The following is a 20,511-nucleotide window of genomic DNA, read 5'->3' as shown; positions in this document are numbered from 1 at the left end:
AGGCACTGACTTTGCCTTACTGAGTAATTTCAGGAACCTGAGCAAACACTGGTAGTAAGTGTTGCCCAGCTGAAGGTCCACATATGAGTTCCATATTTCTCTAACATTGTAAATAACTGGTGGCTATGTTTTTAATAAGCTGGTTGAGGAGAAAGAGCCAGAACCCCAGCAAGGAGACACTGTCCAGAACATCTCTAGTCCTGGTATCCAGGTGCCCTGACTCTGCCAGAATGGCTTCTGTTCCAGAACCCTCAGAGAGACTGAGGGTCTGGAGGAGGGCAGTATTGTTCATTTGTACAGTAAGCAGTGAGGATCGACATGGGGCAGTGATTGGACCATTGGGCCTCCTGGTCCTAAGCAAGAGCCCATGATTTGTGTGTAGAGGCAGGGCCTAAATGCTAGGCATTGTTGTGAAGAGCCATGTATAGAATATCCTTATCTGAGAATGCTGAGGAATAGGATTTTTATGAAGTAGTTCCTTTGTATCTAGAGATGGGGCAGTACAGCCTCCCAGCATGTATGGATCCTGGGTTCCTTCGTTCAGCAAGCATGATATACCAGCCGTTGGGCTGAGATGAGGGCTACAGTGGACACATGTACAATGAGGCTGCAGTGGAGGGCAGGGTGGGGTGGGAGCACAGAGCAAGCAATAACTGACTCTGCCCAGGCTTTGGAGAAGGTCTTCCACAGAAGAGGAAACACCAGAGCTGACACATGAAGATTTGTTTAGCATAGAGATATTCAAGGCACAGGAAGGGGTACCTGCCAGACATAATTGAAAAAGAAGGTGTTGGGTTCCAAGAACCCCAGATGGTGTGGAGTGTGGCTCAGAGATCATGGGGGACTTCTATAGGCAAGGATGAGGGGAGAGGGCCTTTTGACTGTTAGCCTGTGGAAATCTCACTTGTGCTTCAGACTGGCTGATGTATTTGGAGGAGAATAAAGGAAGGTGAGAAAGGATGCCCGGGCCACTTCCTAAGGAGCCTTTAATGCCCTTGGGCTTATTGGTAGGCAGTGGGAAGCCACTGAAAATGTTGCTCCCTTATGCCCATCTCTGTTACAGTGTTTGTCACATTATCTCCGTATCAAATGACATTTTTATTCATTCATTTATTCACTTCAGGTTTAATTGTCAAAATATCAGCTATGTGCCAGAAACATGGGAAGGCAAAATGACCTGGCTTCTGCCCCTTATGTCTCTTGTAGATGCATAAGACAATTTGTCTTTGGGAAGACAAATACTTACTTATCATGATGAGATTAATGTATGACTTACAGGCTGTGGCTGAAAGGTGTGTGGTGCTATGAGCATGTATAACAGAGGGATGTGCCCTGACTTGGGGGGCCAGAAAAGCCGTAGCCTATGATCCGGAGCATGAATGTGGGAATTTTGCAAAGGGAAACAGGGAAGAAAGTCTGAGGCAGGGGGAGCTATACGTGTGGAGGCCTGCTGGCTGGGGGAATATGGTGTGACTGAGAAACGGAAAGAAGCCCTGAGGCTGGAGAGCTGAGAACAATGGGGAGGAACCATCGAAGGCCAGGGAGGGAGGCAGAGCCTTATGGTCCATGGTCCTATGATTAAAGATTTTGATCTTTAATGTTGAAAGCAGTGAAAATCCACTTTCTTGTTTTTAAAGTGAATAGAAATGGGTAATGTGACATATTCCAATTCGTGTTTTGAAAAGATTGCTCTAGCTACATTGTGGAGAACAGATCGCAGGGGAGCAAGAACAGATCAAAGAGAAACCATGTTGTGCTGTTTCGAAGGGGCACATGCACCCCAATGTTTATAGCAGTGCTATCGACAATAGCCAAAGTATGGAAAGAGCCCAGATGTCCATTGACAGATGAATGGATAAAGAAGATGTGGTATATATATGCAATGGAGTATTACTCGACAATCAAAAAGAATGAAATCTTGCCATTTGCAACTATGTGGATGGAACTTGAGGGTATCATGCTCAGTGAAATTAGAGAAAGACAAATATCATATGACTTCACTCGTATGAGGAATTTAAGAGACAAAACAGATGAACATAAGGGAAGGGAAGCAAAAATAATATAAAAACAGGGAGGGAGACAAAACATAAGAGACTCTTAAATATAGAGAACAAGCAGAGGGTTGCTGGAGGGATTGTGGGGGGGGATGGGCTAAATGGGTAAGAGGCATTAAGGAATCTACTGAAATCATTGTACTATATGCCAACTAACTTGGATGTAAATTAGAATGAATGGATGGAAGGAGGGAGGGAGGGAAGAAAGAAGAGAAACCATGTTAGGCTAAAGCAGTTTGGTCCAGAGGAAGAAGACAGAAGCTTGGATTAGGCTGGTGACAGTATTGGAGAGAAGGCACAGGTGTATTTGAGACATTTAGAAAGTAAAAACAACAGAACACAGCATTGTGGTGGTTCTCAAAGTGTGGTCTAGGGTGGGGACTCAGTGCAGGGGGTCCCTGAGATCCCTTCAGGGGGTCTGCGGTTTGCCTTTTTACTGATTCTCTCATGAATATACATTGGAGTTTTCCAGAGGTTACATGCGTGAGTTGATGTCATTGCTCTGATGGCTAATAGAATGTGTGCTTGTGTATTAATGTGTTTTCAAAAAAAGTTGTTTTTTAAAGTTTATTTATTTATTTACTTATTTATTTATTTATTTTGAGAGAGAAAGCACGAGTGGGGGAGGAGCAGAGAAAGAGGAGAGAAAGAGAGAATCCCAAACAAGCTGTATATTGTCAGCACAGAGCCCAGCTTGGGGCCTGATCTCTCACGAACTGTGAGATCATGACCTGAGCTGAAATCAAGAGCCAGATGCTCAACTACTGAGCCACCCAGGCGCCCTGTGTGTTTGCAAAATTTTTGAGCTTTAATATCTAATACAGTGAATACCAATTGATAAAACCCTCTTAATAAAAGCTATTTGATGTCCTTGGTTTTTAAAGTGTAAAAGGGTTCTAAGACCAAAGATTTCAGAACTACCGTGATACTATATTGATTTTGCAGGGGTTGAATGAGCAGGAGATGAGTTACTGGCTTATGGATCTGGATGAATGGCACTGCCTTTCACCAAAACAGAAACGGTCGACGAGAGCCTGGTTTCGCATGCTGAGAAGAGGCAGACCTGATGTTTTAGAGGTTGAATTAGAGGTGCCTTTGAGAGAGCTAAGAGGAGATAGCAAATGAACAGTTAGATATACAGGTCTCTAGAGGAGAAAAGCAGGACTAGAAAAAAAAAATTAGAAATTGTCCAGCTGAAGCCATGTGCCCAGGTGAGGGGCCCTAAGGAGAGACTGCAGAGTAAGAAGAAGCCTAGGACTGAGCCTTAGGAATCCAGACACTTCATGGCCAATTAGGGGAAGATGAACCTGCAAAGGACACAGCAAAGGAGTGACCAGAGAAACAGGAGGGGGTAGAGGGAGGCCTTACATGGTACCAGCCAGGTTGGAAAGGGCAGACCAAGGGCAACTTGTCGTTTGGTCCACAAATGTCTGAGTGCTTGGTGTGTTGGTGCAGCGTAAGGCTGTTTGGAAGTGGAAGGAAACAGGAAGAGGAAAGAGTCAGGGTTTAAGCACTGGGCAGTAGAAGAAGTGCTTGGAGTAGAAATGGGGTCAAGAAGCCATAGCCATTCAGCCCCCAACCAGCAGGAGCAAGTGGGGTTTGCCTCCTCCCTCCACCAATATGAAGGAACCTGTATTTAGTGAGAGACAGTAACATGCACGTCATTCAGCCCCCACCGCGCCGTGTTCAGTGATGGGGAAGTGCAAGTCCAATTTTAGATCACACTATTTGTTTGAAGTTTTTCCTTATATTGAATTGAAAATCTGCCTTCTCTCACATTACCCAGTGACTCTGGTACTGCTCTCTTGAGCAACACAGATGTACAGATAACATCTTTCATCTGACAATTTTTCAACTATTTGAAACCATTTATCATGTTTACTTTTTGTTCTTTCCATTGTAATATACATACCTTGAATTTTAATTTTTTCAAGCCAATTAGTCTATTAAACTAGTTCATGCTAAAAACTAAAAACAAGCAACAAACAAACAAAAACAACTAGCTGATGAGTTAACCCAAAAGAAAGATCCCTGTGGGGAGATCTTCAGACAAGGCAGATGGAGTTTCCCTATGTGACGATGCCCTTCCTCCTATCTTGCCTTTAGAAATTTTACCCACCTTTGAAGCCAAGCTCGAGCACCATTTTTTCCCATATACATTGGGTGGTGCCCTTAAGCCATGTAGCCAAGCCCTGCCACCTTCTGACTCATGTTCCGTCTAGTGTGTCTTGTTAAGTGCCTTTGCCTCTGTTCCCGCTCCATCTTATTCCTTGTCTTGCTACTGCAATCCTACAGTTAGGCAAACCAGATTGCAACCCCTAAGGAATGGGTAGTGGGGGAGCAAAGGCAATCAGTTCTTTCAAGGAGCTTGGTGGTGAAAGAAAATCAGAGATGGGTTAGTGGTTTATAGGAGAGGTAGACTGTAAGCTAGAGATCTGAGCATGCTCACCAGGAAGGGAGGCGCAAAGTCAGGTGAAAAGAGTGCTGAGGGTGGTGCCAAAGGAACCGTGGGGAAGCCGACTCCTGTGGCAGATGAAGCGAGGAGTGCAGGTAGAGGGTGCAGAATGCTTTGGCCAGGGGAAGGAGAGAAGGAAAAGTTCAGGCAGAGGAGGAGAGAAGTGTTGAAAGGATGAGGTGACTGGAGGGAGCCATGGCAGCAGTGGGGTAGAGAGCTGTGCACAGTGCAGACCTCCGGTCCCCCCTGTCCTGGTGCAGTTGGAAGGGCGGGGCCTGGGATCACACAAGTCAGCTCCCTTCACTTCCACAGGGCTCTTCTCCTTGCCAGAAATTCTTCTGTGATGCTAGATGAGACCAGAAACTGTTTAGTAGTGGTGGCAACTTCAGAATAAAACGGGAATTTTGAAAGTTGAAACACATTAGGATGTCCTCCGGGTCTCATGGGATGAAATGTTCTGCACAGCCTGGTCCAGTGTGAGCACACTAAGAAATACTGGTTAAGATTTCCCACTGAAGAAGAAAAAAAGATTCAATTCCTCCCCAATCTCATCTGCCCAGCAAGAGACAGCAGAGTTTAGAGAAAATAGTTGATGTCCAAAACAGCTATCTCTTTGTACTTGGAATGACCTGCACATTAACACTGACCCCAAACCCTAGAACTCCCTGCAGAGGCAACTTCCTGACTGCATCAGCTTCCTGACAGGAATCTCCTATGAGAACGGGTAGAATCTGAGAGCCAGTCTTTCAGCTTTGGGTGAGAGTTTTGCTCGGACTCTGCACTATGGGTTAAGGACCTAGCAGAGAGCTGGCATGGCCCGGGAGGAGCACAGACGGCCAGCAGCTTAAAGCCCTGGCTTTCTCCTTATGTGTAGAGCACCATCATGCAAAGCAGTGGGCCACTCTGGACACAGGCCTACTACTCTGCTTTGTTGCTTCAGCTGTTGCTGCTGGGGCCCCTTGGCACAAATGGCCTCATGAGAATAGAACAAGATTGGGCTGGAATGCCAGGGAAGGGCATCCCAGAGAGCCTGCTGTCCCTGCCATGCCTGCTTTCCAAGGCCTGAGTTGAGTGGTCTTGCTTGCATAGTGCTATGATTTGTGCTGTCTAGCTCACTGCTGTCTCTGCTGGTAAATGTGGGCGCATCAGTGAGTCTTGCAGTCCAGTGTCCTGTCCTGTTCAGTTCCCTGTCTTGGTCTCGACTGCTGTTGTAGCCCCCAATTTCTGAATTGAAGATAAAAACAAAACTGAAAATGCTCTGGAGCAGTTCTGCCAACTCCTGGTTTTTCCATTTGCTTCCTCTGATAGCCATTGGTTTGGGGAGACTTCCCTTTCCTGCCCCAAGCTGTGGGCCTGTGCACAATAGCCCCTGGCCCATTGCCCATCAGATAATAAGGCTGGCTCTCTGCAGGCAGCAATGTGTATTGGAAAAAGTGAAAGTCTCTGGCTGGAAATAAAAGCTCAGAAAACCTTTGCTATTTTCCCCCAGCCCCTCCTGGGTCTGTAGTGCTGGCCTTGTGAGCCAGTCCCATCCTACCTGGAAAACCAGGGGAGAGTTCAGTGGCAGCTGGTGAAGAAGAGAATGGATGTTGCATTCTTGGATATTCTATCCCAGGGAGGCTTCACCTAGACACTCCATGTAACAGACTGGGGCAGTTCATCCTGTCTGGGGATAGTTTAGATCCCTGTCTGGGGATTTCATCAATAAGTGGGTTTTTCTTTTTCTCTCATCAGTCCCTTACAAGAGACATTTTTTGTTCATTCTAGGTCAGATGTGTAATACCTTTTTACCCCAGCACGTATTACTCAGGGTTCAGGTGCACAGAGTAGAATCCACTCTAACTAGTTTCAGGAAGAATAGATTCAGTGCACATCTTGGCTTACAGGGTGGAGAGAGAGAGAGAAACAGACACCACAGAGCTACTCCCTTTTCTGTAATCTGGAAGCTACCAGATTCAGAAGCACAGTGCCCCTCTGCTCTGCTTCACCCCACATACATAGAGGATGCCTGCGTCTGTGTCTTGACATCGGAAAAACTGGAGACCAGGTGTGGGGCCTCTGGTAACACTGCAGCAGGAAAACCGCAGCTCCCATGACTGTGTCCAGGAGCGGTAGGAATAGCAGGAAGCCATCTCAATCTCACACAAGTGCATCTGATTGGCTGGACCCCAGGGGGTCTTAGATGTAATAGCTTTTAGCTGATTAACTTCGAAAGTGCAGGAAGGCATACCTGAAGCATGGAATGGATCTTGAGTCTAACCCATTTTATCGGCCACATACAGTGAAGGAAACGAATGGAATTCTGCTGAGCTCCTACCTTGTACCAGCCTCTGCAACAGACATTTGGTCCGACCTGGTCCTGTGTCTGCTCCTCTCAAGGGCACATCCTGGCCTCTGTTGTAAAAGATCTTGTTTCTGTGCTCTAGGCTCCCAGAACCCCGGACGAAGCTCACCTCCCCCTGGCTATGTGCCTGAGCGGCAGCAGCGCATTGCCCGGCAGGGGTCCTATACCAGCATCAACAGCGAGGGGGAGTTCATCCCAGAGACCAGTGAGCAGTGTGTGAGTATGGGGTCCGGGATATGCCTTGGAGTGTGTCAGACCAAGGCTATAAAGGGGCTTCTCAGTGGTCGCTAAGAGCGACTAAGAGCACTCTGAGCTCTTAGAAATCACCTTCGGTTCCTTGCCATTTGGCTCTCTCACAATATGGCAGCTTCTTCAGGGCCAGAAGGAGAATCTCTTGCTCCAGTTTGTGGATCATAAAATGTAACATGAAGATGGAGTCATCAAATGTAACATAATCACAGGAATGAACATGCCACCCTCTTTGCCATAGTCTGTTGACTAGAAGCAAGTTACAAGTTCTCCCCTTATTTAAGGGAAGGGGTTTATACAAGGCTGTGACTCATTGTGGGGGTCACTCTAGGGTACGTCCTCCAGAACAGCTTACCCATTTCAATGGCTAACTTTTTAACTAGTGGCTCGCTTGATGAAAATGACATTTTAGCTTGGTGAATTCAGCGAGAGCGAGATCTCTGGCTTCGTTCTGAAGTCTTGTCACAGAGCTTTGCTTTGATTGCGTAAGAGAAGGATCTGCACTTATAAATGTTTAGGAGTTGGTCTGGGAAAGGGGGATTTCTTAAGAGTAAAGTGTCCAGTAGAAGGACCAGCACCATCACATGAGGGATTTTACAAAAAAACTGATCTTTGTGACTTTTCTTTCTCCTAAAACTGATTCTTACAACTTTTCTTTCCCCATGATAGCTAATCTCTGAAAGCGTTATCCAAACTATACAGGCTGTGAGAAGCCCTTTACACTGCTTCTTCTCTCTTCTGTTAACTCTTGCTTTCCAGATAAAATTATGTTTATGGAGTGCTTTTAGATAAGGATTCCCTTCTTAGGTATTTTACTGACTATTCTTTCTGTTTTCTTTAACCAGAGCACTTCTGGACATTGGCTGTGTTAGAGGTGACTTGGGTGTAAAATCTCAGATTGCAAATGAGTTTATTGCCTTTGGTCTTGATCCCTCCCCGTGGCCCTATATTCTGGTCCTTTTACTTCTTTGTTTTACCTGGCTAGCCCTAGAAGGTGTGGGAGTATTAGACTCCTAGAGAGGACAGACTTTTAGAAAGAGGCCAAAGAAGGAATGCATAGGTCCTTCCCTGGTGCCCCGGCCTCTTTAGCTAAAGTGAATTGTTCCTGGTAACGGACCATTCAAGATAAATCCACTTAACGGAGACCAAAACATGTATGTAGTGAAAGAATATTCAATTGGGCCTTTCTGGAAAAGTGAAACTAAGATAAGTTTATTTTGTTGTTTCTTTAATCAGATTAAGGAGATAGTTGCATCTATTTGCTAATTTTTAGAATGAACAAAAGCATGATTCAGGTAAAATTTTTTGGCTTAATTTTTATATCAAAAATTTTGCTAACACAATGTAACTTCCTTGACTTCCTCTTTGATTTCTTCAGCATTGTCATAAAGATTGTCCTTTTTGGGGGCCCCAGGGCATCTCAGTAGGTTAAACGTCCAACTTTGGCTCAGGTCATGATCTCACGGTTTGTGAGTTGGAGCCCTGCATTGAGCTCTTTGCTGTCAGTACAGAGCCCACCTCAGATCCTCTGTGTCCCTCCCCTCCTTGCTCTCTCTCTCAAAAATAAATAAACATTTTTTTTAATGTTTATTTTTGAGAAAGAGAGAGACAGAGTGAGTGAGGCAGGGGCAGAGAGTGAAGGAGACACAGAATCCGAAGCAGGCTGCAGGCTCTGAGGTGTCAGCACAGAGCCCAATGCGGGACTCGAACCCACGAACCGTGAGATCATGACCTGAGCTGAAGCTGGACACTCAACCAACTGAGCCACCCAGGCGCCCCTCAAAAATAAGTAAACATTAAAAAAAATTATCCTTTTTTACAGAAGACTTCACAGGATTCAGTGAATTTTCCAAAGGCCCCTTTTGAACCTTTGGTATTCCTGCTTCATCATACCTGCCATGTTATTGTACTTGCACATTCTTCTTCTGTTAACTGGTCTCTCTTTGAAATTATGGGCAAGATGGACCCTAGCATTAAATAGGAAGAGATAATTTGAGTTGGAAACTAATTTTATGAAAGTTGTTAGTGAATTTTCATAAGTCTCATTTCTGCTTCTCTATGTAATTTTTAACTTTGTCTCTCAGATAATGAATACACTGATAGTGAATACCCCCTTAGGCTAAATGAAGGGAGTTTAGTTGGAGAAAAAACTAATCTGAAGGCTTTTTATTACTGCATTCGACCAAGGGCCAGAGAAACACTTTAACTTACATAGTAGGTACTTATTGCTTGTATATGAGAACCAGGAACTAGGAAATTTTTCATCTGTATCAGCTGTACAATAACTAGTTTCATGACTTTAAACAATTCTCCTAACCTTCTAGACCTGCAGTGATTTGTCTGTGAAATGAGGACAATACTTGTCTTTATAAATTTTAAATTATGGAGTGTAAACAGAAGCATTACAGTCCCACCCAGATGCACTGGAAGCCTCTGCAGGGTAGTACCAGCTCCATCGCCAGGCTCCCAATGTTCACGAGCCAACAAAATGCCAACAGGAGAAGTAGCATCTCTGCTTTGCTCTCCTGGCAGAGCTCCTTGGGATGCTGGCCAGGCACTTTTCTCACTCCTGGAAACTTGCCTTTCAAACTATGGGGGAGAATGGTACCTTCCTAATTACTCTTCCCACTGCACAGGCAGAGAAAGGGCACTTTCATATTTTGACAAAAAGCACCATTTGCTGGACTTGGCTGGGCCGTAAAGCCCTGAGTCACCTGGCTGGGATTGGGTTTTATTGTATGACTTGCCTTGCAGATGTTGGATCCTCTGAGCAGTGCTGAAAATTCCTTGTCAGGAAGCTGCCAATCCTTGGACAGGTCAGCCGACAGGTACGGGACTGTGGCTGCTCTGGGGGTTAGTGCGTAGGCATTTTTGGGACTGGTGGGCTGAGGAAATAGAGTTAGCTAGTATGTCTCTGATCTAGACACTGGTCTGCAGACCCATGGTTAAAGCATCATGCTTCTGGGAAAGAAATCTCTTTCTGGGATTCCTAGCCATCTCCTTAATTTTTCAAATACCGTGAAGAATGTTATGTTTGTATAGTTTGATGAATGTAATAGAAGCTCATGATAGCAATTCACATGTATTAAATGCTTGCTCTGTTATTCTGAGTGCTTGACATGTTCTGAGGTTCTGTATAATATACACGCTGCTCTTGTGCTCTTGGCCTCATTGCTGTGATCTGGCCTGACAAGCAGTGAAGTTCAATGTTTTGGGGACAAAATTGAATTGTTACCTGTGGGTTTACCTTATTTTTTTTCCTCCAAGTGTTTCTGGCGGAATAAGACACTGGGCTATAAAAACCAGAAAACAAAATATCCAGACTGCCTAGCTTACCATGCTGCTTGGTGTGGAATTTTGTTCACACACTTGGAGAGGGAACAAGTGCTATCTTTTACATACCAAATGGTTCTGTGGAGCTGATTCACCCATCGGCAGGGGTATGTTTAGAGTTGGCTTTAGCACTTATCCAGCCAGCCTCTCACCTTGACCTTGTTATTTCCAATAGCACATTTGATCATGTCTGGCTGGGCTTAGGGCTGTGGTCAGAGGCTTTGGAGCAGGTTTGAGATGTTTTGTTGTTGTTTTTTTTTTTTTTTTTTCCCTGTGTGTAACTGATTAATTGTTCATATGGGTACTGACCTTGTGACTATGGCCAGATCTGTATTATGTCTTTCCTAACAGATCTGAAAACTGATGAGCAGTGTCATAGAATTCAGTCATAGTTACTTGCTAGTATCCAGCTCATAGCCTTGTCAGGGGCTTGCTCTTCAGCCAGAGTAGCAAGAAGGCCCAGGCAAAAGTGCCAGGAGTTACTTCCACAAACCGTAAGCTCTGCCAGGACAGGGACCAACTCTGGCTTTGGGTTATCTCCTAAGCTTTGTGGCTGAGCAGGGGTGGGGAGTGGGGTGGGCAGTGGGACAAGACTACAGAAAATCTAGTAGTTGTGAAGTAGGGGGCGGCCCCTGTGTCATTGCCTTGACCGTTTCTGACCTGTGGCTCTCTCAAAAGGCACTTACACGTAAGGGAGAAGACCCTTCAGGTGAATGCTAGGAAAGATAGCTAAATGTACCCACTTGGTTCTTGGGTTTTTCCTCTGCCCCTTCAATACTTTGTTTTCTTTTGCTTGGGAGTGAAACCCAGTGACCTGGACTTACTCCCTTGAGGCCCAGCCTAAAGCATAGGGCTTTCCTCTCCTCCTCTTTATGGGATCTGGAGCCATATAGAGCCCAGCTCCACCAAGTAGAAGTCCAATAGCTTGGGACAAGTCCCTTAACCTCTCTATTCCTCAGTTTCTCCATCTCTAAAATGGGATGGTGGTGATTAGTCTGAAAGGAAGATGCTTGGTATTGTTGCTATTTTTATTATTGCCCTGGACAAGGGAGTTTTTTCAACTCTTCCCCTGTTACCAAGGTGGGAGGAATGGGCAAGAAGGGAAAGTGTTGTGCTGCCAAGGTGGAATTTGGGAGGCCTGGAGGGGTTTATTATTCAAGGTTCTGTCAGATTTGGGCCTCAGACTAGTGAAGAGAAAGTAGTAGAAGGCTGAACTCGGAAGAGGGCCGTTTCTCTCAAACTCTGCTTCCTTCCCAAACTGTGAGAACAAGACTCCACACCAAACAGCTAAGCAGTTTGGATATCTTGTTTTCTGGGTTTTCTATCCCATGTAATGATGCGGGAGGGAGTTAGAAAAGGGAGTCCATCTGGATATCCTGCCTTCTGCCCTAGTGGGCAGCCTTTTGAAGTACACTGAGCCGATGTCCACGTCGTGATTTCGTTTTGTTTTTTCCAGCCCATCCTTCCGGAAATCGAGGATGTCCCGAGCCCAGAGCTTCCCCGACAACAGACAGGAGTTCTCTGGTGAGTTCCCCAGAGTCTGGATGAGTACTACAGGGCTTCCGGGTGGGGCTGCAGGCATTCTACTCTTGCTAGCTGAGTTGGGAAGCCAGGACTGTACTTTAGTTCTCCTCGGGCCTGCTGTCCTGAGGTCTCAGGTGACATAGGGGCTTAAATGGCTTACTCACATTGATCTACCCAGAAACCAGCGATTCCTCTATCTTATTCAGAGCGGGAAACTCAGCTGTATGACAAAGGGGTCAAAGGTGGAACCTACCCCCGGCGCTACCACGTATCTGTGCACCACAAGGACTACAATGAGGGTGAGTGCACCTCCACCCTGCCCCCTGCTGGCTCTCTCAGAACGGACTCAGGTAGAGCTTTGCCACACAAAAGCACTGCCAGGGGCTGGGCCTAGGCACCCCAGACCCCATGTTTCTTTCCTTTATTCCTGAGAAAGTGTGCCCAGACTTGAGGCACTAGAGACTGAGGGGAGATGGGGGAAAGGACGGCATTTGGAAACCAAGATGCTGGCACTGGGAACACTGTCCTTTGTCTGAGCGTGCTCCATGACACCAGCTCTCCAGCGCCCTCTTCTGCCCCATGGCAGCAGACAGAATGGAGCTTCCACAAAGGTTTGATTTGGGATTACCATGCCAGGGAAGACAGACTTCAGCAGTGGATTGGCCTTGTGAGTGATGTGGCACCCGAGGGCCAGCCCCGTGCCTTCCCTTTGGCCAGGGCTTCCTGAGCCATCTGTGGCTGCCTTCTAATTCCTGCTTTTGTCCTGATTCTCAGGGTGCTTGTGACATGAACCATTCTGGCTTGAGTTAGGTGAAAGGGCAAATGGTGAGGGTGAATGATGTGACACACAATTAGCCTGGTGGGCAGGGATCTGACTTGCTCTTCTCTGGCCCCTGCACTCCTTCAGGCAGAAGAACATTTCCCCGAATACGGCGTCATCAAGGCAACCTCTTTACACTGGTGCCATCCAGCCGTTCCCTGAGCACAAATGGCGAGAACATGGGTTTGGCAGTGCAGTACCTGGACCCCAGAGGGCGCCTGCGGAGCGCGGACAGCGAGAATGCCCTCTCTGTGCAGGAGAGGAACGTGCCTACCAAGTGTGAGGAGTGGGCCCTGGCTAGGAGGAGACTGCCCAGGGGGTGCTCGGACAAGCGGCAGGGCAGGAGACCGGTGGTCCACCGGGCTCGTTCAGCTCAAGCAGCAAGCTGCTCTGGCCCATCCTCACCACACTGAAAGAGCCTGTGGGTCGGCAGCAGATCCCTCAGTCCACTGCTGTGCAACAAGCCACTTCCCCTCTCTGGTCTCTAGTCTGACCATGTTTAACCAGAAGAGCAGTGTTCTCGGTCCTTGCCGTATTAAGATATTTAGGGGGACGCCTGGGTAGCTCAGTCAGTTAAGCGTCTGACTCTTGGTTTCAGCTCAGGTCATTATCTCACAGTTCATGAGTTCGAGCCCTGTATCAGGCTCTGTGCTGATGGTGCGGAGCCTGCTTGGGATTGATTCTCTCTTTCCCTCTCTCTCTGCCCCCCTAAATAAAATAAATAAACTTAAAAAAATATTTAGGGACTTAGGAAATGAAGATATTTGATCAATGCAGAGGAGCATTTAACCATGACGTTAGCTAATCATCTGCTTCTCAGGACTTGGGCCTAATGGTCCAACTGATTGGGGCACTGGGCCTGCTCCAGGTGGGTGGGGATGCTGGGCTGAGAACTAGAGGGGGTCTTGAGCCAGAGGTGCCATCACAAAGCCTCTGGAAACCAAGGCAACATCTCAGTAAACAATGTGCCCAAGCTAATGCTCTTTCCTTCCATTCTCCTGTAGCTCCTAGTGCCCCCATCAATTGGCGCCGTGGGAAGCTCCTGGGCCAGGGTGCCTTCGGCAGGGTCTATTTGTGCTATGACGTGGACACAGGACGTGAACTTGCTTCCAAACAGGTCCAATTTGACCCAGACAGCCCTGAGACAAGCAAGGTACTGCCTTCCGCATGGTCTGGCTTACAGTCCCCCACCCCCTCCCCAATAAAAATGCCTGTCTTGTTGCATAAGCTAATTGCTCGAGATGCTGCAGGATCTTTCCCCCATTATTCTTCTTCCCAAGTTCCCTTGCTCTCCACTCTGGCCATGGCTATGGGGCAAAGGGACTGTGGTCCAAAGAGCATCAAACCCTACAGGGGAGGGATTAGGTATGAGGAACTAATTTGATACCAAAGTACCAAACCACCCAAACCGAGAGGCAGTGGCCAGTCCTGGCCACCCTCACCAGATGCACAGTCTCTCTCAGCCCTCAGTCCAGGAAGGAGCTTATCTTTGGAGTTCAACTGTGATTGTGGCCTGTACTCCAGTCTGAGTGGACAAATAGAGCATTTACCGTAACTAAGCACCACAGCCCATTCTCCCACCCCACTGCCTGCCCTCTTCCAGCATGGGAATGCTACCGTCCCATGGGCTACCCAGCGTTGTATCCAAGGGCCAAACAGTTGGGAGAGACTCCCTTGCTCCAGCTGAAGTTCCCGAGGCAGACAGACCCCTCTAAAGTCACTTACTAGGGAAGTTGAGCTGATCCCACATGGGCAGAGCCAGGACCCTGGAAGCCAAGGTGACCACTGAGCCCCTCCCACAGGAGGTGAGTGCCCTGGAGTGTGAGATCCAGCTGCTGAAGAACCTGCAGCACGAGCGCATAGTTCAGTACTATGGCTGCCTGCGGGACCGCGCCGAGAAGACTCTGACCATCTTCATGGAGTACATGCCAGGGGTATGTGCTCCTTGGTGCATGTGGGACACACACAAAGGAGGGCCAGACTTGGGCCGTGGGCTCCGGGGGAGGGGCCCCTTGGACATGCTTCTGATCACTTGAGATACCGGAGGCTCAGGGAAGAAGGTGAGGTGATACTCAAAAGTCAGGGGGGGTCCTCCATCTGGCCACAATGACGGTGTGAGATGTGAAGTGTCCCAGGTCACCCTGACCCGAAGCTTACAGGGTGATTGCACCGTCCAGTAAGTACTGCCTGTAGCTGGTGCAGAGGGCCTTCCCTTCTGGATGCGGGTCACACGTTGCTTGACGGAAGGGCTGCCTCATATTGTTCTCCAAGCAAAGCCTGGTGCGTTGCTCATGGTGGGTGGCTAAATCGCTCCTGCTACAATGCTGGGGGCTGGAAATAGCCTTGCCCCTTCCTACCCCTTCCTGAGCTGACTCCCTCTGACTCCTGTGGCTGTAGGGCTCAGTGAAAGACCAATTGAAGGCCTACGGAGCTCTGACAGAGAGTGTGACTCGCAAGTATACCCGGCAGATCCTGGAGGGCATGTCCTACCTGCATAGCAACATGATCGTTCACCGAGACATCAAGGGTGAGCAGGCACAAGCTGTGGGGTCCCCAAGACATGACCACTTAAGAATTCTGGATTTTCTGAAAAGTGGGACCTTAATTGCTTCTTTGGGGGATTGGTGCAGATTGGTTGAGCACTTTGGGAAAATACTTGTTGGGTGTTGTGCAGTTGTTGGCCCTGGTGATGATCATTTCATGCTGTAGGGCTGAGCCAATAGCGTGTTTCTATTCATGTCCAATTCATGGTAGAGTCCATCCTCTTCAGCAGCCCTGTGACCTGGGAAGGTGGGGGGAAAGGGTGGATGGTAGAAAATGCCCAGAGGGTTGCAGCCTCTGTTCTTTCATGCCTTAGGAGCCAACATCCTTCGAGACTCTGCTGGGAACGTGAAGCTGGGGGACTTTGGGGCCAGCAAGCGCCTGCAGACCATCTGCATGTCGGGCACAGGCATGCGCTCGGTCACGGGCACACCCTACTGGATGAGCCCTGAGGTGATCAGCGGTGAGGGCTACGGAAGAAAGGCAGACGTGTGGTGAGTGCCGGGGACGTGCTGGGATGGCATATCTGTGTCTGGTCTGTAGTGACTCCAACCTAGAAATGAGCTCATTTGAAATGTTTCAGTGTGGTGGGAGGAAGAGGAGGCTCCCCTCCTGGCAGCTGGGTCATATGCAGGGAAGTGGGTGCCTGCAGCAGCCCATAGGGCAAATGCGTTGCGTTTTAACCCCAGATAGCACCGGTTTGTTATTGCTGGGAACTTAGGCCACAGAAAACATCCCTAAAGGAAGTAGCACCCATTCTGAAGGCCTGGGTCAGTCTCTAAATATTAGCAAGCTTCTTCCTTTCCTAGCATTCAGATGGCTTGCATTTGCTCGCCCTAACTTTATGTCCATCCTCTGAAAGGGCCTGGAGGTCGTGAGAGCATCTCTTCCCCTCACAATGTCATTGTGGTAGGCTGAGTATGGTTCCCTGAAGGTGCCCACGTACTGACCCCATAACCTGTAAATGTCTCCTTACGTGGCAGAGGGCCTTTGCAGATAGGATTAATTTAAGACTTTTGTGATGGAGAGATTATCCTGGATTATCCAGGTGGGCTCAGAATAATTGCAAAGGTCCTTACAAAAGAGAGGCAGCAGGCCAGAGTGGGTAGCAAGTGATGTGACAGTGGAAGCAAGAAGCTGGAAGGGGACATGAACCAAAGAGTGCTGGCAGCCTCTCCAGGCAGAGCCTCCGAAAGGAGCCATCCCTGCTGACATGTTCACCTTAGCCCATGGAGACTAGTTCTACTAGACTTCTGGTCTCCAGAATAAATTTGTGTTCTTATGCCACCGGACTCATAGTAATTTGTTACAGCAGCAGTAGGAGACTAATACAGTTATCTCAGAGCTCTTTCTGTCCATGCCTAAGGGATCTCTTCCCCAATCTCAAGACCCCCCTGCGTGGGTATTGGTTGATGAAGCCCATGTAGATGAGGCCAACAGTGCTTTGAGGCCTCTTCTGGCTTTGAGGACTCTCTACAGAGATGTCAACCCTCAGCTTGGCCCATCCTGCCTCAGGGTTTTCTGAGAAAGGCACCTCCTTCCACGGCGGTGGGTAGGTTAGGGAGCCTGGGGCTGGCCAAGGGGTGACATGGGATTCTCTCTCCAGGAGCTTGGGCTGCACTGTGGTAGAGATGCTGACAGAGAAACCACCTTGGGCAGAGTATGAAGCCATGGCCGCCATTTTCAAGATTGCCACCCAGCCCACAAATCCTCAGCTGCCCTCCCACATCTCTGAGCACGGCCGGGACTTCCTGAGGCGTATTTTTGTGGAGGCTCGCCAGAGACCTTCGGCCGAGGAGCTGCTCACACACCACTTTGCACAGCTCGTGTACTGAGCTCTTAAGGCACGCTGCTGCCCGCCGCCCCTGCTGCACAGGCATGGGGCTGCTGTGGGGCTCAGCAAAGCTGCTGCTTCTCCCAGGCAAGGCTGTGGACCATGGAGCTCCAGTCCAACCAGCGTTTGTCTATGCCCCTTCCACTGCTGGGGCTCAGAGCCAGGGTGGGGTGGCTGCGGCCTCAAGGACTGGGAGCCCCCAGCCTGCCAGACCCGAGAGCTCCAGCATCCTAAGCTCAGTGTGGAGGGGAAGGGGCTAGGAACAGTGTGCAAAGCACTGAGGGCCTTACCTTCAGGGCTGTGTCCTGACACTGCAGTCGGCACCAGAGCCCCAAGGGTCTTGGGGCACAGGACAGACACAAGGGTCTGAATAGTGTTAACTTTCATGCAGAGTGTTATTTTGTTTCTCCTCCCCATGTCTGGAGACCACCAGGGCGTCTCTGGGCTGGATGAGCCCACCCAAGCCTGAGGTCAAGCCCAGCATCCCACAGCCAATGGAAGGCAGAGGCCTGGGCTGTGCTCTCCCCAGAGCCCCCAGGCCAGCTTTGCCAGTCCCTGTCCTTTACCAAAGATGAATGAAGCAAATGTTTTGCTGCCTTATTCAGGGAAGGAGGAGCCCATCCTGCCTGCTCCCATGACCCTGCACCCCTCCCCCACCCCCAGCAGGGGCCTGAGATGTGGAACTCCCCCACTCGAGGTGGGGAGACCCAGTCTTGTCAATGCAATTGTCTCTGTTTTTACAAGTTGGAGTCACTCTTATGCTGTACCCAGTTTCTAAACTGGAGACTTTGTGTGCCCTTGGGCTCTGAGTATCCCTGTTGTGGGCTTGGGCCTTTGGGCTGGATTGGAAAGAGCTGAAGGTAATGGCCTTTGTGTTCCTGACCTGGCACCTGTCTCCCCACTGGAGCAGAAAGGAAGATGGACAGCATGGTGAGGGCACCTGACCCCACTAGCCGCCCTGAGCCCTGGGCAGGCTCTTCTGGATAGCCAGGGAAGTTGTATCGGGTTGTCTGTGAGTTGTGACCCTGCTAGGCCAGAGCCCTCCCTGGTAGAAGGGAGAGCCCATATGATGTCACCGTGTCCCAGACTACCATCTCTGTTCCTCCTTGGCCAGCCTTGCCCTCCCCCATGAGGTCTCAGCCCCTTTCCCTTCTTGGAGGAGGAATGGTAGCAGGGGTCAGGGAGCCAGTATCTCCAAGCAGCTTAGAGTTGGCCTTATTTACCTCAGCCTGGGCGCTGGTCCTTTCTTCCGGCCCCTCCCCTCCAAAATGTGCCTATTGCTAGAGCTCCTCCCTCCCAAAACCCAGTTCCTTGGGAGTTGTCATTAAAGGAACAACAACAACAACAACAACAAAGCCAGTGCCCAGGGATGGGTCTCTCCAGGGAGCTGGGGATTAGTGCCAGGCAGCTCATTGCCAGCCATGCCCACTTCCCCACGGGCACCAGAACAAGCCAAAGCCTTCGTTGTATGTTGACGATGCACTTTTATGAATGTAGTTTCTATCGCTGTTTTTAGCCTTTTCACATCATGTAATGTGAGGCCTTGTACTTGTTAATTTATATCTCAGATCATATTTGATGGTTTTTATATATATCAATTCTAGATTGTTACAGGTGATGGACGCCTCGAGAGAGAGAAGAGAAAATGAAAGCAGCTGGTTTTGCGGGAATGTGTGCTGCACGGTGCCAGTTGGGCCGAGGCCCCTCTGTTTCCATCCTTGTCCGTCAGGGGCCTGTCAGGCACCTCCAGCCCAGCCCTGTGAAGACAGTGAGCAATGTGCTCCTGTCGCCACCTCGGCCCTTGCCCAGGGTGGGGACTGGCCCCTCATCTTGACCAAAGCTGCCAGATGGCAGCTCGGCCTCTCCACGACCCTGTCCTGACGGCTGCAGCACTCTTCTTGGGCCCACATCCCTGTGCCCAGTCCCTGTGCCCCAAGAGGAAACAGAGCACAGTGCCCTTGCCGCAAGACGACTCTGTGTGTCCCAGCTTCAGGCTCTCACAGAGCCCCACGCCCCGGGGTCTTACCTCACAGGGAATGGGTTTTAAAAGTGAATTTACAAACAAGCCAACAAACGCTGCACTCCAAAAAAACAAAAGACCCTGACTTTTTTGTGCCAAAAACTGTGGACATGCTGGCTCAGCATCCTCAGGACCGAGCTGTTGCTTAATTTTAATTTATTGTCTTTATATTAATTAACCCAGATGACAAGCTGTGGGCCTAGGACAGCCTGGGCCCAAAGATTCTGAAAGGCAGCCCCCTAGCAGCCCCAGGCTTGCTGTGGGAAGGGCCATGCTGCCATTTGCTCATCATTCCATGGGCTATGCCGGCCTTGGCCAAACCTTCACGGAGAGGTCAAGGCTGGGGACGGTCCACACCCTGCCACCCTCCTGCCCCTCCCATGCCCCTCCCGTCCCCCTCACTCTGTGTCTGTGTCTGAATTGTGGATCGTGCAGAAGAACCTGCAGCCATAGTTATTTGACTATATCTCGACCGAGGGCTTGCAGTGCAAAGCCAGGCCAGTGTCGCGCATTATTTACAATAAAAGGGATCATTTATACCCAAGGGGTCCTGTGGAAATGCTTTTGGTTGAGGTGTGGAGTAGGTGTTTGCCTGGGAGGAGCCAGCTATGGTGCCCGACAACCAGCTTGGGTCCCTCAGCAGGAAATTTGACTCCAAGAGGGGTCCTAGGAGGGGATGACTTGACTGGTACCACTGTTAGCTCAGAGGTGGCTCCCCTCTTCCCCCCACTCCCAGGAGCTCTGCTGAGGGTGCTTCTATCGCAGCTGATTATCAAGGTGGTATACTACTGTCAGCCCCACCTGACCCAAGTGTCACCAGTGCTGGGTTCCCAGGACTTTTGTGGCCATCTAGTAGTCATCCCGCTGCAGGTACGTACTCCCCAGAGCCATATCCTTGCAGGGCAGAGTTCAGGTACCTCCAGGAGGCACCTCTCTGGCATCTCCCCCTGGTCTGCCTGCTGCTGGTGCTTACTTAGCTCAGAGCCAGGAGAGACTGTCCTTGTCCCCACCTGAGACCTCCAGTGCAGAATTTGGGCCTGCTTTGCATGAGGCTATCAGCTCTCATGCTGAGGACCCAGTGCCACCTCTGCTGAGTGGTAGCTCTACTGCTTCGAGGGGCAGGGTCCACCTCAACACACCACAGTGGCCCATCTGCCACTGGAATTTGAGTCCCAGCTTCCTATCCTGTCCTATGGCCATGAGATCATTTAGGAACTTGAGTTGTATGGGGCGGTGGCAGCAAATCCCCCAGGAGTCAGCCCTCTTGTTCCATCAGTTCAGGTAGCCCACAGGCAGTTTGGGGGAAATCAGGACAGTTGGGTCTGAGGACAACCCAG

The 20,511-nt window shown here is 49.2% G+C and overlaps 1 protein-coding gene across 2 annotated transcripts in view; it reads left to right on the top strand.

Moving 5' to 3' along the window:
- Positions 1-19,713, top strand: part of MAP3K3 (mitogen-activated protein kinase kinase kinase 3) — a 60,441-nt gene extending 40,728 nt beyond the window's left edge. For both annotated transcript variants that reach the window (XM_047081636.1, XM_047081635.1), the window contains 10 exons: positions 6,936-7,069; positions 9,857-9,930; positions 11,892-11,959; positions 12,166-12,258; positions 12,867-13,058; positions 13,784-13,932; positions 14,582-14,713; positions 15,177-15,306; positions 15,637-15,814; positions 16,927-19,713. In XM_047081636.1, coding sequence (XP_046937592.1) covers positions 6,936-7,069; positions 9,857-9,930; positions 11,892-11,959; positions 12,166-12,258; positions 12,867-13,058; positions 13,784-13,932; positions 14,582-14,713; positions 15,177-15,306; positions 15,637-15,814; positions 16,927-17,155 — 1,379 coding nt within the window. In that variant the 3' untranslated portion in view covers positions 17,156-19,713. The remainder of the gene's footprint in view (positions 1-6,935; positions 7,070-9,856; positions 9,931-11,891; positions 11,960-12,165; positions 12,259-12,866; positions 13,059-13,783; positions 13,933-14,581; positions 14,714-15,176; positions 15,307-15,636; positions 15,815-16,926) is intronic.
- The last annotated feature ends 798 nt before the right edge of the window (positions 19,714-20,511 follow it).

This window comes from Lynx rufus, unplaced genomic scaffold (genome assembly GCF_022079265.1).
Source record: "Lynx rufus isolate CCGP_SWC_20201006 ecotype Redwood Valley unplaced genomic scaffold, mLynRuf1.p SCAF_18, whole genome shotgun sequence".
NCBI lineage: Eukaryota > Metazoa > Chordata > Mammalia > Carnivora > Felidae > Lynx > Lynx rufus.
Note: the sequence above shows the minus strand (reverse complement) of the source record. Positions and strands in the feature narration are given on the sequence as shown.